At 42.3% G+C, this 19,544-nt stretch overlaps 1 protein-coding gene across 4 annotated transcripts in view; it reads left to right on the top strand.

Moving 5' to 3' along the window:
• The window catches only part of LOC311232544 (high affinity choline transporter 1-like), a 36,761-nt gene extending 20,245 nt beyond the window's left edge, over positions 1-16,516 (top strand). For all 4 annotated transcript variants that reach the window (XM_084319382.1, XM_084319381.1, XM_084319384.1 and 1 more), the window contains exons 4-9: positions 1,986-2,141; positions 6,985-7,133; positions 10,822-10,965; positions 11,315-11,468; positions 11,722-11,939; positions 13,256-16,516. In XM_084319382.1, the coding sequence (XP_084175508.1) occupies positions 1,986-2,141; positions 6,985-7,133; positions 10,822-10,965; positions 11,315-11,468; positions 11,722-11,939; positions 13,256-13,807 (1,373 nt within the window). In that variant the 3' untranslated portion in view covers positions 13,808-16,516. The remainder of the gene's footprint in view (positions 1-1,985; positions 2,142-6,984; positions 7,134-10,821; positions 10,966-11,314; positions 11,469-11,721; positions 11,940-13,255) is intronic.
• The last annotated feature ends 3,028 nt before the right edge of the window (positions 16,517-19,544 follow it).

Below are 19,544 nucleotides of genomic sequence, written 5' to 3'. Positions count from 1 at the left end.
AACAGGCGTAGGCGGAAAGAACTTGCCTTATGTCACATGAAATTGCCAATCAGCCTGTGTCTGCAATTCTACTGGCTGCGCGCCAGCATGAAAATATAGCCCAAAGAATATCCTCAGTGAACTTTGTATTCTTCTAAATATTCACGACTGGAGGGCCGATTTGATGGATTTGACAGGTCGATGTGAGCTGTTGCACGAGTGTCCCTGCTGGTTTAAATTAAAGTTTGCACATAATAAGAAAGAAAGAATAATTAGTTAAAACAATTACACACTGGGGGAGCTCCAGTAGCTCACCGCGTATCTCGGCGCTATTTCGGCGTCGGGGACAACCGTGCGCGTCACGGATCTGGGGTACATGAGTTCGACTCCCGGACTCGCCGTATTTTCTCAGTGTCTTCCCCCGATCTATACCCCATTCAACCTGTTTCTGTCGATCATGCTTGACCAGAAAAAGCGATAAACGCTAAAAGAACCAGCTGTCTGGTCAAAGTTTAAAAAAATTCAAATAAATTACACACTGAAATGGAGTAAACATGTCCAAATGTTGTGATCGTATTGATCTTTGCCTCAAATAGATCCGTTATCAGCTCTATCTTTAATCTTTCAAAATGTTCAGTTGCTATCGCATGCACTTACTCACACATGTGAGTGCATGCTTTACCAACTGCTCGCCTGTTTTACTGCAACACTAATATCACCGACATCTAAAGGGAGATCCCCCCCCCCATGGTCCTTCTAAGGTTTCTCTCCTCCACATTGCCTGTGGTGCATTTTTTCCTATTGCTAGGTTTTAGTGAGTTTTTCCTTATGTCTGGGAGTGTTGCATTTATTTTGCATTTATTTTAAATGTTTTGGACTTTATGGTGTTTTGTTCTTGACCTATTGTGATGTTTCTTCTTGACTTGTTTAAAGAAGACGTGTCCGGCCCATGGGGACATTAACGTGTGTTGTCGGGCCTTACAAATACATTTGATTTGATTTGATCTTATGTTGAAGAGTTAAGTTCATTATTGAGGTCAACAACCTCCTTATCTATATTTAGAAAACAATTCAAATCTAATTTAATTTCATCATAAATCATCAACACATTAAGTTACTCCTGTGCATCAGTGTGTTACATAGTGTTATTTTGCTTCATTATATACTGTTCATATGTTATTCTCCTCTCCTTTGCCTTCTTGTACTTAAAAAAATATATATAAATTTATAAAAAAAAATTATTGTTATTGACTCGTGTTAATCTTCCATGTTTTTGCTATAGTGTATGCCTTATGTCTTTGATCTTGTTTTGAGTTTATTTTCTAGACCATGTTTACATGTATTTCATTCATATATGTTTATGGACAATGGGATGGGAGTGGAACTTTGTACAAGCTCTTTGGCCTATGTTTTTTGTTTTTTAATAATGTGCTGAATAAATAAACAAACAAAACAAACAAAGAGCACACAAACTGAAAGCAGACTTTTGAAACTGAGAACAGATTTTGGGGGGAACCTGAATTTGAGTGTGAGGGTAACTGCTCCAAAGTTGCAATCCAGCCTAGTTGTGATGTTAGATGGTTGTTTCCCCAACACTATAATGATGATTATACCCTAAATGTATAAGTCTTGTTGCCTCTCTTTGAGTATCGGTTTGACCTTTTAAGGTCAGCCTTTTAGCGCTTCAAGTCATCTGCGGAAACAGGTGCACTCGCTAGTGGAAATACTCAGAGCCCTCAGTCCCAATGTGACCATCACTGGCCGGCCTGCCGAGTGTGTGGGCCATGGGAAAAAAACGGAAACTTCCCAATCAGGAAATGTAACATAACTCCATTTTCCGCCTTGTCCATTGTTATTTGGGCCCAGGCGGAACCTACAGGCTGGACTGAAGGTGTTGTGTGTTATCTGCACAGAACACTTGTTGTTTATGTGTTGATGGCTGCTATCCACGCTCACTAGAGGAATTGTTTTTAACGTCTCTATTTTCTGATCTCTTCTTTTCCCAGGTGGCTTTTTCTTCGCTAAGCCCATGAGGGAAAATAAGTATCTGACAATGATGGATCCCTTCCAGCTCAAGTATGGGAATGTTCTGAGCACTTTGCTGATCTTTCCCGCACTGGTGGCTGACGTCCTTTGGGTGGCACGTACACTGGTCAGCCTAGGTAAATTAACTCCCGCCGTCACATACACACACTGTCACATATACACACTGTCGCATTCACACACTGTCACATACCGTGACCCTGATCTGTTTTTCAAACATCCCATGAATCTTAAAATGGGCTTTGATAGTGGTATTGAAGGGAATTGGTTTCCACTCCAGCAAATGATGTACCGTGCCATGAAATTAATGCCTATGGGCAACGAGCAAGATGGAACATGCCACAAACTCTCAATGACATCAGAGAGCTAGCAAGCGAGGTAGCTGGAGATGCAGGCAAACTATGTTGATTATCCAATGACATCCATCTTGTGTTATTGTGATAACTCATATAGCTAGGTACTAGCTTGCTGTAAATAGCATGGTTTTGTTTCTTGCTGGCTATAGAAACCTTGCATAGCAACCTTGCATGCAACCCGAAAGCTGCCAAAGGGATGTTCACCGGAGGAGGAAGCCCCACCCAATACCATTTTCAAAGCAGACATTTGAAGACATTTGACATTTGAAGTATGGAATGTTTGAAAAACAATTTGCTCTCAAAGGTTAGGTGGCATACAGGCATGGGAACTCTATCAGGTGCAACACACAGGACATGGATACAAAGATATACTGGCATGTAAAGCACGGTAGGCTGTGTTTCATACACACACTCAGGCATGTGGGCACTGCGCTGTATGGTGCAATGACACATTCCTACTGCAGAGCTTCTGGACTGTAGGCTATTGTCTTGCTCTGATGGAATGGGAGAAACCTATGGACACATCCTCACATGAAAGACAAGAACACAAGTCGTTGACCCACCGCATTTAAGCACAATGGCGGTCATTCTCGGAATTCTTTAAATATTTGCTTATAGATCATGGGGGGGTAAAATTGTTGACAATTAATTTATTTGACATATGAAGTGGACTTATTGTAATATAATAATTAACTTTGGCTGTTTATGTGATGGTAGTTTTGTTTCAATACGCATGTGGAAGTGACGTGTGTGGTGTGTGTGTGGGTGTGCATGCATGCGTGCGCGTGCATGCATGTGCGCTTGCGCATGTGTGTACATGCACTCGTATATATGTATGTATGGTAGTGAGCATACTGTGTGTGTGCGTACAATGTTCACGTGTCTTTTTTTAACACTGTTTTCTTTTCCAGTGTTTTTTGAAAAGGGGGGGTTAAACAACGAGCAGCCTGTTGATTGTGAAGGTGATCAATTATTCAAAACCAGGTTCTTGTGTCACGGAGAGACTTCTTTCCACTTTTTGTTCCAAAGAGCTGTTTATCCCAGGGGCAGAGGAAGTTACCGTACACTGCTCAGCTCTGATACATTGCATGGAATAAACACGTGCCAAAAGATGTAGAAAACAATGAAAGTAGACCACTAAATACAGGTAGTGTTGTCTGAGTGATGGAGGGGGAGCACAATTACAGCCAGGGAAGAAAGAATGTATTTTTATTCAGCCTATGAAACCACTGTGGCCCTGGGGGGGGGGGGGGCCCTTCTCCCCAATCCCCTGGCATGCTTTGCACAATCTCCCTTCAAATTTTGTTGTTGGGACTGGCTCCACCAAAACACGTGCATACACCACACGCACACACTTGACCGACTCTCCCGTGGGGCATGGCGATATCGCTTTGCACGCGGGAGTGCTGTTGCTCGGAGACTGTGTGTACACGCTCTACTCAAGTGAGTGAGTGTGGCTGGTCTGTCTTGTGTTAGTGCCAGTTAGTGCTAGTTTTCACACACATGCACACAAAAAAGTGTCCATGTGAGTTGGCCATGTGGAATAAATAATGCACAATCATGACTGACTGAGCACATTTCTGCTGTGGGATTGGGGAATGAGAGGATGGGGAGGAACGGGAGGGGTGTGTGCGTGTGTGTGAGACTGACATGCGTGTGCGTGACTGACATGCGTGTGTGTGACTGACATGCGTGTGTGTGACTGACATGCGTGTGTGTGGGTTTGTAGAGGGGGTGGGCCCCTTGATAAGGCCATTGGTTGGACAACGGGGTCTAAAAACAGAACATGGGGGCATTTAAGCAGCTCTTTCCCGCCCTGTATCCCCATATACTCCCCATTAAGCCCTAGAGACCCCTAAATCTCATTCCTTCTCTTTCCCCCACCTAAATTTAGCACAGTGGTACACAGAACAGAAGAGAACGGAACAGCACAGATCAGATTAGATCCCTCCAGTCAAACTGGGAGAGCAGACCACGTGTGTAGACGGCATTTAAGATGCAATGATACCGTTTACATAAATATCCCGCCAGGAAAAGAGAAAAACACATTACCCAATTCAATGACAGGGATGACGACTGCCGTGTTTTATGTCAGTTAAGTGATTGGCTAGCTTGCCATTTCAGCTCCCTAGTAGAGACAAATAAAAACCTAGGCTACCGTCTTAACCCTTTCACTACCACACTACCAAATGGTTAACCCTTTCACTGCGACAATACAGAAGGTTAGCCCCTTTCACTGCCACACGACAAAGGGTTAACCCTTTCACGGCCACACTGCAGAAGGTTAACCCTTTCACTGCCACACTATCTGTAGTGTGGTAGTGAAAGGTTAACCTTCTGTAGTGTGGTAGTGAAAGGTTAACCTTCTGTAGTGTGGTAGTGAAAGGGTTAAAGTAAATTTAAGCCTCTCAGGTGTCTCTCTGAATTCCATGTTGGACTAAGCTGCTGCTGCATGTTCAATTATTAATAAAATCCCAAATTTCACACAGGGAGATAGTTACACCAACATGTCCAACATGTCCACAGGGGTCAGAGGTCGGTGTGGGGTTACCGCTACCTATAACTCCCCGGCCTGGCACATTGTGAGCCTATACCGAAAAACATGTGTGGGTGGTGGGGGGGTTAACCAAAGAGGTTAGAGGTGAAACCAAAGTGAAGGAATTTCAGAACAGTCCAAATCAAGAGGTTAAGAGGTCAGACGTAATCCAGTACCTGGTCCACGATTAAACCATAGAGGAGGGGGATTGGTTTCATGAAAAGGTCACATAGTGGTTGAGAGGCCAGCGGGGTGATGGCGATCTTACACTTCTCTGTTTAAGGGCGTTGTTGTGGCGCGGCTGCAGGCTGCGGCTGGGGGGACCCTGGCAATGTGGGAGAAGAGACGGTGAAGGTAGTGACGCTTTGCTTGCCTTGTTTGAGTAACAAGATGTCTTTATTTATCTATTCATTCATTCATTTGTTTACTTATTTGTTCATTTAGCAAGTTTTTCCACACATTTCCATTTTTTTTACACAAAATGTCTCTTTATTTCTTTTTTGTGTATATATATATATATTTATATATATATATATATATATATACATATATATATTTAATATTGAAGTATTAGCAGTGGTGGAAAGTAAATAAGTATTTTTACTCGAGAACTGTACTTAAGTACAATTTCGATGGTACTTTACTTGAGTACTTTCATTTTCAGGGAACTTTATACTTTTACTCCACTACATTTATCTGAACCCATCAGTTACTAGTTACTTTGAAGAAAAATACTTTGCATAGAAAACATGGCGAAAAATGTATAAAGATTATGTACTTAAAATTTTTAAGCCATCCGACTTCAAGGGGACGTAATCAGAGCCACCAAGCCGGCAGCATAACTGGACCACATACTACTTTAACATAACCTTTAGAGATCAATGGTTCAAGGTTTGAATGCTCCCAATGACTAAAATACACAAACATCACATAGAATGTGTACTTCTACTTTTGATACCTAAGTATGTTCAACATCAAATACTTCTCTACTTTTACTTAAGTATAATTTTGAATGGAGGACTTTACCAGAGTACTACTTTATCTGTGTATTTCTACGTTTACTTAAGTAAAGGAAGTGTGTACTTCTTCCACCACTGAGTACTAGTATGTATTATCAATGCGGTGATGATAAATCACCTCACATGAGGGTGGAGGAAAGGAATGCTCTGGAGTCTCACAATCAATAGGCTGCTTCTGTTAAGTGTCTTGTATTGTTCTGTTCCCTTTGTTTCTCTTGCAGTTTTACATTTGATACAGTTTCATGCCGTTGCTTATGTAAGCAAAGGAAAAGCTTGGAATCATCAAGCCACCCATGTATTAAGTGTAAACTTCATTCTTTCTTAAACGGCAAGAATTTAATTCCTTTACATTATGCAGATCAATGTACAAAGTGCTCTGTGGGAATAGTGCATCCAGGCGTGGGGATATCTCTGTGACAACGGGGCAACATTATGGGAAATGCACTTTGCCGTCTTGAGTCAGACAAGAAGATAAAATGCCAATTTCTTCTCTGTGCATTCAGCCCAATCCGGCTGCAAGCTAAAAATGAATAGAAGCGGGTGCGTAGCGGTTAGCCTAGCTTAAAACTCCAGGAGAGGTGTTTTTGGCCAATGCCTAGGCTAGCCACTCCGTATCTGCTTCCATTCATTTGTGCTAAACTAGGCTAGCTTGCAGCCGGATAGCTTTCTACTGAACGCACAGAGAGGAAATTGGGGGAAGAGGAGAAGACTGTGAGCGCATTTCCCATAATGTTTCTGTGTTCCTTTATGCTTTTAGAAAGTGTGTGTGTGTGTGTGTGTGTGTGTGTGTGTGTGTGTGTGTGTGTGTGTGTGTGTGTGTGTGTGTGTGTGTGTGTGTGTGTGTGTGTGTGTGTGTGTGTGTGTGTGTGTGTGTGTGTGTGTGTGTGTGTGTGGAAAGAGAAAGAAAGACATCAAATAAAATCACCTTGACCTACAAGTATCCCTGAGAGCAGTTGCATGCCCCTTTTTAGAAGCCCGCCCCAACAGCCGTAGCTTAGGAGTACAGTCCTGTCAGTCCACTGGTTCTAAAGGGCTCCTGCTGTTGTTCCAGGTGGGACGATGAGCGTGATTCTGGACCTGTCCTACGTCTACTCCATCATCATCTCATCGGTGGTGGCCATAGTCTACACACTCCTGGGGGGTCTCTATTCTGTGGCCTACACCGATGTCATCCAGCTAATCCTCATCTTCCTCAGTCTGGTACGTGAGCCGCCATTATAATAATAATAAACTTTATTTGTATAGCACCTTTCATACAGGAATTGCAGTCCAAAGTGATTCATTATACACAAAGTGAAATATTTCAAGCCTTTATTTGTTTTAATTTAGATCATTATGGCTTACAGCCCATGGAAACCCCAAATTCAATATCTCAGAAAATGTTTCTATTACATAAGACCAATCAAAAAATATATTTGTTTATATAGAAATGTCGGCCTACTGAAAAGTATGTTCACTCAGTACCTTTTGCACGAATTACTGCATCAATGCGGCGAAATAAATGGACTTTTCCACGATATTCTAATTTATTGAGCTGCACCTGTATGTTATTTTATCCCTGAATAGACTGTTTGAAAGTAAGAGCCCTTTTGAATGTATCGGATAAATCGGCTGTACTTCAGCCTAGACGGAGCCTTGATTTACAACTCCCCCCCCCCGGTTTTAAGAGTGGCCAAATATTCCTCTCTCACACACTTAACACATTGGGTCCCACGCCCCTTCCAGGAAGTGCATAGGCTCATGCCACCCATTAACCCCATGTAATTGGTCACCTTGTTTGTAGCGCTAAACCTATATTTTATATTATAGCTATGGATCCAATATCATTGTCAATTGACAGTATGAACCTTCCGTTCATTATGCCATAAAGAAAAAAGAATTCCATCGATACGTTCCCGTTTTATACTGTGGTGAATATGAGTGTTATATCGGAATGTGGATAATTCCTGTGAGGCTATTTATAAGGCGCAATGCTAATAACGTTAAATCCATTGGCGTTTCGTCCCTACACACGCTACAGTTAAAAATCCAAATGCATATGATCGGTATTATGTTCCATCATGAATGCGTGAAAAGGGGGGGGGGGGTCGTTTGTGGTTAATTGATTGACCAATAACAGCATTCGTTATTACCACAACATACACTCAACTGGGGTATGGCTATGAAATCCTTGCACGATCAAGCTGAAATTGACGTCAAATTGCTCTTACCTTTGGCCGGTTGGATTCCAAAAAGAATTTTCCGATTATTTGATCGCCATCTGGTAGATCTAACCTTAAGGTCCCCCTATAGGGGACCTTTTTTTCCTTTATCATAAATCGATCAATAGAGACCGTATTAGATTAGATTTTTTGTACACATGATCTCAATAAGGTGGTGAATGAGCTCAGTGAGCATTTTCTCCTACCCGTATACATTTTTGATCAAAGATGCAAAAATCATAAATCATAATTTATATTCTCCTTTTCTTCATTACAATTTACTCAGCCTAGTAACAGACACAATATTTCTGACACTGGAAATACATACCCCCAGGTCCCTAGATGTTCCTAGATACCAAGAACATGCAAATTGACCTTGCAGAAGTGGAGCAATCTTCCATTTACTTAGGCATGTACCTTTAGGCGAAAACGGTCTACAGATTAACAGGATAAGTCCATTTGGCACACGCCATAACGTTATACAGCATAAGGAATCCGGCGTCCCAAAAAGTATTCCATGCGATCTGGTGAAGCCCTCGCTTCAGGCTAACGGAAAAGTCCACCCGGAGCGTTGTCAGTGTGACACCTGGGCCCTCATTCATCAACGTGTTCTACGCACAGATCTGTGCTTACCCTGTGCGTACGATCATTTCTAAGCAAAGAGTGGGATTCATCAATTTCGATTTGAACTTGACTCCGTGCTTACATCTACGCACAGGTCGGACCTGGCGTACCTCGCGCCCAGTGGTAGAATATATTATTACAACAAGGAAATGAGCTTCTGTGCATAATAACACTGGCATGTTCTGTACGCACCGTAGTTCATTATAGTTCATTGTAAAATAGCAACAGTAGTGTAATTATGGTCAAAACCCTATAAATAGCATTTGGAATAATAGATCTTTCTCTCAGAATGAATGCAGCATGGTTTATATAGCGTTATCGGAATATACGGGGTGTAGGCTACTGACTGACTGCGCTCCGCGTAGCTTGATTGATTGATTGATTGAAAAGTTTATTAACAGATTGCAGAATGGGTACAGTACAGTACAGCTCAGTACATACAATTGTTAATTGGGGATGCAGACCAACTTTCGTCTTGTTTACATCAGGGTCCCCCATTTTCAATTCATCATAAATCATAAAGCTCAACTCGTTATTATTCTGCGCAGACCGCAGAAACACGGGAACGTTTTGATTATATTTAAAAGGCTTTACGTTAAACGAAACAAGTGGAACTTCGAAGCTGTAAGCAGAATACAAGTCATATGAATATAGTGTTCTTCCCCCTTTTTACTGTATAAGAAAGAATAGAAAACGCATTGCAATGACACTATAGTGGACAGACTATGTATATGATGGGATTCAAGTTCGCGTTTTTGTTGCTCATAGGCATGCTGTCAGAGTATGATATCTTAATCAAACATTCTAGAACATTTGTCGTCACAGATCATGTCCTAATAGAACATAGGCTATGGCATGGATCGTGATATTGTGTGGACTGTTATTATTACTGTACACCGGTACCACCCATTGTGACAACAGCCTTGTGAGTCCCGCACACAAACATGATGGAATTCAAGGTCATGTATTGAAAGGCAGGCTATCATACATGCAGTGAGATTCATTGTTCTTGTATATGCTCTCGTATTATATTGTTTATATAGGCTACCCGATACTGACATCAAAATAGATTGTAGTATGCCTCTAGAAATCATATGCAGCAGGTAGAAAATTGACGGGAGATCCATCGCGATTTGGAATAAAATTGAGGAGAACTTTAATCCCTGGGGTATTAATCAAACAACACGGGAAAAGGCAGTCATATTCCAGCGCGGTCTTTATTAGCCGACAACAAAATAGATGCATCTAAAAATCATATAGCCAATCGAACACAACTAATAAAGGCATTCATATTACAGCACGGTTATAATGACACACAACCAACGCCAAACAGTGGTCAACGAACGGTCTTTATTAGTATTTTGAGCTGTCCAGGCAGAATTGCAGCAATGGTCTTAGGGAGCCGTTGATATCTGACATCACCGTTTACGAGTCCGCCTTTTATTTATCCCACAATACGCGATAGTGTCTTCTTGGTTCGACAGCAGTGAACAATCTTCGTGGAGTTTCTCAGGGTTCCGCTCGGGTCCGTCCATTATTTCACATCCCATGGGGGGTGTTTCCTCATTTTCATGACCATATATGGATAATCATGCACGAGCATTGACGGTAGAACAAAGTGGTATTCATCAACACGGAGGACCATAGAGCCTGCGTACGCACGTGTGATGAATGCCGACTTCCCTGTGCGTACGCTAGTTCTACATTCCGTGCTTACGTGTGGAAGTAGGTCAAGTTCTACGTCCACGTTGATGAATGAGGGCCCTGGTCTGCAACAGGGGTTACTGCATTCTCGAGACGGCGCCACTACCAGGATCTGGCCAGTACTGCACCTTCGGAGTCCCAATATGCCTTTTCCAGCCAAAATACAGCTCTGTGACATGAAATAGGATATTAATATAAAAAAAAAGGAAAAACGAAACAGAAACGAGAATCTTCGTTTCCGGCACTCAACCGCTGGGCCACAGAAATTACAATTCTCGTGAACGGCAACCAAAGGGTTAACGGTCCTTCCCAATTCTGCACATGATCTGACGGGCTGTTGTTTATATTTTTCTCTGTAGTACATCTGTGTTCCCTTCATGATGACCAACCCTAGCTCACTGGACATCTCGCTGACCGCCTTTAACCAGACCTTCCAGGCCCCGTGGGTGGGCAAGCTGGAGCCGAGCGATGCAGGGAAGTGGTTTGATGACTTTATGGTGCTGGTAAGTGGGAGAGATGGACACACAAATAAAAAGAACGACAGGGCAGACACACACGGACCACACTAATGTGCATACAAAATGTTCACTCGTGACACACCAGCTCATGGGAGGTTAATCAAGTATTTCCATAACCGCCGCCATCACTGCAACTTTAATTTGAATCCAGCGGCAGTGGGTTATTTCATTAGACAACAAAATAGCGCTGCAGCACAACAACCAAATTAAGGACTGAGAAATAACAAGTAATGAGAGAATGGTTCCCTTTCTTCGTTTCAGTTTTTTTTTTTTTTTTTTTTACTGTATACGCTGGTTTGTTTGTGACCATTTGAACCATGTTTATTTCTGGCAGGGTTTGGGTGGTCTGGCGTATCAGGCCTTCTACCAGAGGATCCTATCAGCCTCGTCTTACACCCAGGCTCAGATCACCTGCTTCGCCTCCTCAGCATTCTGCCTGGTGCTGGGCATCCCCTCCATACTGATCGGAGCCGTTGCGGCATCTACAGGTACAGTGAGCAGTGCACCGCTCGCTCTCGTGTTTTCCCAAAACCCTTCGTTTTAGAACCAAGGACTGAAAGTTGGCTTTGTACTCCTGTAAACACATTCATAAATCTTTTGTTTTGTTTGTCTGTTCTTGTTTGTTTGTTATTTTTCTTTCTTTCTATATTTTCTACAAGTTATGTTTAACACATCCATCCATCCATCCATCCACTGAATGATTCATTGGCCAACCTCTCCCCTCTCTACTTGTCTCTCCAGACTGGAACATGACTAGCTATGGCAGCCCCTCTCCCTACGAGCGCGGCCAGGCAGGCTCCATCCTGCCCATCGCCCTGCAGTACCTGACCCCTGCCTACATCTCGGTCATCGGCATCGGGGCAGTAGCCGCTGCCGTCATGTCCTCCATGGACTCGGCCCTGCTCTCCTCGGCCTCCATGTTCTCCTCCAACATATACAAGAACATCATGAGGAAGAATGTAAGAGAGCAGCAGGAAGATGTTTTTTTATCTGGGACACCGTGGTCCAGATAACAAAATGTTCCATGCAATGTCAAAATTATTGACGCAATATTCTTATAGCTAAGTGAGAATGTAGTAGGAATGTTCATATCACTTATATTTATATAACTTAAATGTGTATTCTAACCTACCGTAACCAAAGTGACCTATAATTTAAATGTAGAAAACATTAGGAACATATTGCTGGGTTTACAACCCCTTTTTCCACTCGCTATCTTCATCTCCTCTTCATGATAGATTTGATTGGGAAAATCAATAAGGGATTGTTGTTTTCACCTAGTCTACAAATGTTTATGTACTGTACCACTTATTAAATAACCCTTGTGACTTTGTAAGGAAGGACAGAATGACCAGCATTCCAAATTCTCCTACAGTATTTTTGTTTTGTATACTCGCCGTACATCTCTGTAGTGAAAAGGCTTCGTGAACACTCTGTTGACTCACTAGATCTTAATTAGATACAGACACTGCCAGTAAAGCCCCCCATCAGTCATATGAAGTGGATGCTCTGAAATCTCTCCTCATTTAAAGTCATTTTCTACTGAAAACAAGAAGCCTTTATTGGTCAACATTGTATATAGAGAGCCTTGTGTGGGTAATTGCATGATAATATTTACAACCCTCAGTGCATTACTATACTGTACTTGCGCACATGTGCATGTGCACCCCCCCCCCCCCCCCCCCCACACACACACACACACACACACACACTAGAGGCAGCTAGCTCGCTACTGCTGGCAGCAGGAAAACAAAGGAGCCATTCACTTTTCACATGTCGCCTGTTTTCACTTTGTATCTTGTTTTGTGATGATTTTTTCTTTTTCTTTTTTTCTTCTCCCGCTCTCTCCCTCTTGAAGGCCGATTTATCTAATTGTTTCCATTCTGTCTCGCCCCCCCAAAGAATGTTCCATGCGATGCAAGGGGGCGCATTTAAGGTTGACAGAATGTTCTATGGTACTGTTGTTCCTCACGGCTGTCGCGAGCCAGTTTTCATCCCGTGTTTCAACTGGTCATGTGAACAACAACTGTCAGCAGATGGAACGTTAATGTCATTCAGGACTTATCAGTGAGATAAAGGCCTGGGCTCGGGGCTTTCTACTGGCTTCCGATTGGAACATATTAGACTTTAAAGACTCTTAACTTAACACTTCACAGTCTGTTGAACCAGTTATGATGTTTTACACCTGGGTATCTTTATACTTGGGTAAGTCTAAAAGGATATTGTAGATGTGATATTAACCATACCCCTTACTGTTTCTCTCCTTTGTTCCCAGGCGTCAGACCGGGAGATGCAGTGGGTGATCCGTATCTCTGTGGTGGTGGTGGGTCTCGCTGGCACTGCCCTCACCTTCCTGGACAATAGTGTCCTGGTCTTCTGGCTGGTGGGTGTGGACATGTCCTACACCATCATGTTCCCACAACTGGTCTGCGTGCTCTTTTTCAAGGTGTCCAATGGCTATGGGGCCTCGTTGGGCTACGCCCTCGGACTGACCCTGAGGCTCATGAGCGGGGAGCCCCTCATCGGCCTCCCGCCGGCCATCAAGTTCCCCGGCTGTCGGCTGGATGCGGAGGGCAAGCTCACCCAGTACTGGCCCTTCCGCACCACCATCATGCTCGTCTCGCTGGTGTCCATCCTACTCTTCTCTTGGCTGACGTCCATTATTTTCAACAAGGGTCTTCTGTCAGAAAGGTGGGATGTGTTCAAGATCAACCGCAAGCTGGCCAGGACAGCGGCGGCATCAGCCAAAGCTAAGGGAGAGAAGCCCTACACCGAGGCCAAGGACTCACCGGTGTCTAAGACACTACTAGACACCACCAGCTTCTAAGGAGAACCAATGAGAGAGGAGGGGCGCTGGAGACCAACAGGTTTGTCCGTCTGTGAGGGAGGGAACAGCAGCAAAGGTTGGAGAAGGATAAGCACCACACCCAAAGGCATGGAATCCATCTCGAATGAGTCAAACCGGCCGTACAGAGATGCTGTAAAACCCTTAGTTAAAAAGGAAAGTTACCAACTCAACAAAACAGTGTTTGTGTTTATTATTATTACCATTATTATTAATATTATTTTTGTTGGGTTTTTTGTTATTGTTTAAAGGGAGTAAAGAGGCTTGTTTAACCACACTCGAACAGAACATGGAATACAACAAGCCATCTTCATAATCCCTCTGTGAATAAACATTAACCACCTCTACCTGGGGGCTCACGAGGCAGGTCTCACAACGCTGTGCTGCAATCGTGTTTTTAGAATGGTAACTACTCTCTCTCAATGTGAATCCCTAAATCTGCAAACATAATCAGCCCGACAGCGTTAAGGTCATCTCAACAGTCGTTCTCGTGACTTGGGTTATCCTTCACGCAAGAGAAACAAGAACAAATCGAACCCAGTAGAAACGGCAACATGGAGGGGGAAAAATGCAAGCAATAATGAAAACCACACAGCAGCAACCACAAACACTTGGACTGAAGTGACACAAACACCATTTCAGGCTTTATATCCACTCATTATCTTTCTCTTTTTCTTGACTATTTAATTGTCTCTGTTTTTATTGTGAACAACCGGCAGCGAGGAGCCTGTGTTCCCTGCCAGCACGGTCCCTCCGGCTACTGCCACGTTGCAATTATCGCAGGGAGTAATCCCCCCCCCCCCCCCATGGGTTGGGCTCGAGTGAAAGGCTGCCGTTTGTTTGCGCGATAAATAAATAAATATAACAATTTGCTACAACTGCACAGAGAAAAGAATGCCAGACATCTCCCTCTTTTCCTTCCTTCCAATTCCTCCTCCACCCCCCCCCCCCCCCCCAATCTGGAAAAGATAGATATAAACAACGCCTTTCTCAATTTTGTAAATGATTTTGTACAGTATAGTTTTTTTCTATGGTTATATATGCAAATCTCTAGTTTACAAGAGGCTCATTGTTTGTTCCTGAGCCTTGAGGTTATTTATGTTTTTGTTTTTTCGTACCGAGTAGTAGATTGGTGTACAGAGAGACTCCTAAGTATGAATGACACGCGGAGATGGGTTTCCTCTACTGTATGATTTCCTTCCATTTCATTGGAAATAGGTTTTCACTCTCAAATGTCGACACTTATCGCTGAACAACGATAAGATAAGATATTCCTTTATTGATCCCTTTGGGGAAATTCTATGAATGGGTTTATGATCTATCTACTACGTTTCAAATACCTCATTGAAAAGTATGGAGTGGAAATGTTGGCTTTAGAAAGAGTCCAGTTCAGCCTAAGATTTTTACCTCCATCCATGGCATACGAATGGCAAATGTTGATGGCAAATGTTGTTTTCCATAGACTAACTGCACAGAACAAATTGTTACAAGACAAGATGACCTATACAGAAAAAAAATCGCATGCATCTTTTTATACATGTGTGATAATGTGATTTGTTACCTGTATTATATTCTTGTACTGTACAGCCTTACCCTATATAAAGTGTATATATATATACAACACACTGTTTTATTAAAGCCTCACCGTTATGCATTATATACAGTAACAGTAGTCAAAGAATTTTAGAAGAATTATTGTATCAAATACTGAATGTAAGAGGAATTCACTTTTGGTCATATTTTAAACTTCTCGCCACAGATTAATTTGGGTCAGGTCATTGCTGTAGGAGAAAGAAATGTGGGCTCTAGAAATAGGATGTTAAAGAATGTTACATACTTCAATGCATAAAAGCAATATCAAAGAGTAACACTGCCTTTCTTGTTGTCACTTCACCAGCACATCTATCTTGTTGTCACGTCTCTGCACATTACGGAAAAACAGCCCTCTGAAAATGTCCCAGCAATCCTCACTGTCCACAAGTTAGCAATATTTTCCCTAGTAAATGTACAAATGATCACATTAGGGCATGAATGTGTTGCATTTCTATATGGTATTTGGTCAAAATGATGTAGAAATCTCAACTCAATATGAAGCTCAAAATATTACAGTATTGTACAAAATATACACTTCACCAGCACATCCGTTTGTGAAAGTGACCATCTTCTCAGGGTAATTTGAGATTAAATACAATTCCACCAGTGCAACCCTATTCAAAATGTGCCCACTCGGATCGGGCTGATTGCTTAGCCCCCGGTATTGCTGCTTGCAGCTTTCTCAAGAACCACTCGTCCAATCAACTTGACACTCGTCACTGCACTTTCTTGAGTTCTCGGCAATACACCCCCCCCAAGTGTGAAGTCGGTCGGAGGAAGGGTTCTCGGGACAGACATACAGAGATTCCTTCCATTTTTAGTTAGATTGTATAAACCTGTCTAAAGCTCAAATTATTAGTTTTATAAGACCGTATATCTAAATTTTAAACGAAGTAGGTAATGGATTCTATAATATCCCAATCATGTGTATTTGGTTTTGTACAATTATGCATGTTGACTTTCATTACGGTGTTGTTTGTATACTGAGCTTTTAGTAAAGGCTCTTCTCTCTTGCCACTTGGCAAGGTCCTACTTTGTAATCGATTATGTAAATCCCCATGGGGTGAAGTTCTGTTGGAATAAAGGTTGAAATTTTAACCACTTTGCCTTGTGTTTTGAATCGCCATCACAATATCAAGTCAAGTTTATTTGATATAGCACATTTCACATGACAGGCATAGATTCAATGCACTTCCAGAATAGACAAATATGCATGACAAACTTAAAAAATTACATAAGATGAATGCAATATACATATAAGATAAAAACCTAAGAAGTGTTATTGGACTAGGCTAGTGATCCACTAAGCTAGGCTAGCTTGAAGCCAGATAGCTTTCTACTGAACACGGGTAATTGAGAGGAAATTGTTATCCATCTTCCAATCTGACTCCGGGGAAGACGGTAAGCGCATTTTTTCATCATAATTTCCCATGATGTTGGCATGTTCCTTTAAAAAGGACATGGTTGCAGCAGACCTTGGATCGTGTGGTAGATAATTCCAGATAGGACCATAATGGCTGAAGGCACCAGAAGCTGTATTGAGGAGACATTGACTTGATCTAAGCCGATCTAACCACTGTATTCAGGAGCGGGCCTTTCTGTGTGGAGTTTGCATGTTCTCCCCGTGTTCGCGTGGGTTTCCTCCCACACCATGAAGACATGTATGGTAGGCAGGAACTACAGATGAAAACTAGCTCATTAGCTAATTCTGGCACATTTACATTGATGTGAAAACTAAAGATGTTGATTAATGTGCACTGTCCCTGGGTAAAAAAAATAAACCTAAGCATGTCAGTATTGTAGGAAGGAGCAAGGCCATTCATAGACTTAAAAAAACAATGAAGTGTTTTTAAATAATATAATAATAATAATGCAGGACCTGCTCAGAGGTCTTTAATTGGCATGCAATTATCCTCAACACACACACACCGGAACACACACGCATGTATTGTCTCTGTAGGATCGCCGATGCGATTCGTCTCTGCGATTAACCCATCCCGTCGTCCTTCCCCCCAAGGGCAGCCGGGAGCAGACAGGCGTCAACGTGAACCGTGCCAGGGGACCAATCCAAGTGCTCCTGTCCGTCTTCGTCAAGGACGCCACAGCGTTAGCGATCTGTTGTTGTGCATGTTTTTCCATTGGGTTTATCTTATCGGGGGGGGGGGGGGGAAACCCTTGCGAGCACGGGGAGAACATGCAAACTCCACACAGAAAGGCCTGGGAGATACCCCACCTGGGTACCTGAAATTCTGGGAAGGTATAGGCAGTCTCAAGTTTCTTTCAAAGTTTACATACATGCTTCACAATTCAGAAGTGCCTTTCATAACCTACTTTCATGTAATTTACCCATCTCAAACCAGGCCCCCTTTTCTTGATCCTCCAATTACAACTATACTGCTTCAGTTTGTCCCAAGGGAAGAAACAGTTGTGATTGGAGGACCAAGAAAAGAGGGCAGTAGCCTATTTAAAATCTGTCCATTTGAAAGTAGGCTATGAAAGGCATTTCTGACTTGTGAAGCATGTAGTATGTTTCTCATTAATAGTAAACCATTTAAATGTGTACATTGAGAAATATGAAACTATGCACAAGAAACCTGTGCTGTAGAAGGGTTTGAAAGAAACTCGAGACTGCAGTCGTAAATTCTCAGGTCACCATCAGCAGTACATCAAGATTCCTTCTCTGAATTCCAGCTCAGTCAAGCTTGAATAACACTTATATAACATGCACGTAGGTGGCAAGATTTGTTTTGACAAATGTTCTCATACCCATTCCATCATTGGGGCATCAACCAGAGCAAAAATATATTCAGGTACCAGTCTTTTTTAACTACATTAAAACACGCCAATTTATGGGAAATGTGCTTAAGTCTTCTCCTGAGTCAAGATTGAAACTAATTTCCTCTGTGTTCAGTAGAAAGCTATCTGGGTATAAGCTATCTTAGCGCAAATGAATGGAATGGATGATAGTCCGGGAGCCATAGGGTTGAACCTTGTTTTGTCGGTTGCAAATTTTTTGTGTTCAGTTTCTTGGAGCTTGGGGGTACTTCTTCAAAATACAAGAGGGTGCTCGGTGATATCCCTTGTGCATTTTCAGATATTAACCCCTTCATGCCCGAAAATGCCAAAATCACGCAAAAATTGAGATTTATGAAATTGCATGCTGAATATAAATTAAATGCATCAAATTACATTCTCTAATGTTTTTTCATACAAGGGGTGATGTGAAATTAATATTAACATGTAAAACCTTCAGATATTAACCCCTTCATGCCCGAAAATGCCAAAATCACACAGAAATAGAGATGTTTTATCATACAAGGGGTGATGTATACCTTGGGATAAAAATGGACTCCAGTCTTACATTTAAAAAAACAAATCAAATCGGTAGTAAACAACGCAAAGTTTCACTTATCAAACTTCCGTCACATCAGAAACTCTGTCAACAAAAGCAGCAGCACTGTATTTTAATGCCATTATTATGTCACACTTAACATACGGTCTGAGTAGCTGGACACAAGCCTCCTGTACAACACTACGATCTGTATAGTTTACCATCAGACTGTGAAAGTTCTGGACAGGAAAACAAACGGCCACCACCATTGTTATAGCATAGCAAACCAGAACCTACTGAGCTGGGACAATCTCGTCAAATTCAAAGATGAATGAATGAAAACTTTATTTAACAGATTGCAGAATGGGTACAATACAGTACGGCTCAATACACACAATTGTTAAGGGGATGCAGACCTGAGAAAGACGTTTGTCTTGTTTCCATCAGGGTCCCCCATTTTCAATTCATATAGACATTTATGGCATAGGGACATATAGGTATTTAGTACTGATACATTTGTGACATAAACGGTATTCAAATATACAGTACTGTTACCCCTAGATCCTGACAGAGTATATACATATGATGGGGAGGGGACTGTACATTAGGAGGGGGTGGGTGGGTGGGAGAGAAATATACATATGGCGGGGAGGGAATATATATACATGCGGTGGGGAGGAGACTGTCTATTAGGAGGTGGTGGGGGTTTTGGGCATTTACGGTGGCCAGCCATGCCTGCCTGCCTTACCTATAAAATCCTACATGGCTTGGCTCCTCCCCCCCCTCTGTAGGCCT

This window comes from Notolepis coatsorum, assembly GCF_963971535.1.
Source record: "Notolepis coatsorum genome assembly, chromosome: 7".
Lineage (NCBI taxonomy): Eukaryota > Metazoa > Chordata > Actinopteri > Aulopiformes > Paralepididae > Notolepis > Notolepis coatsorum.
Note: the sequence above shows the minus strand (reverse complement) of the source record. Positions and strands in the feature narration are given on the sequence as shown.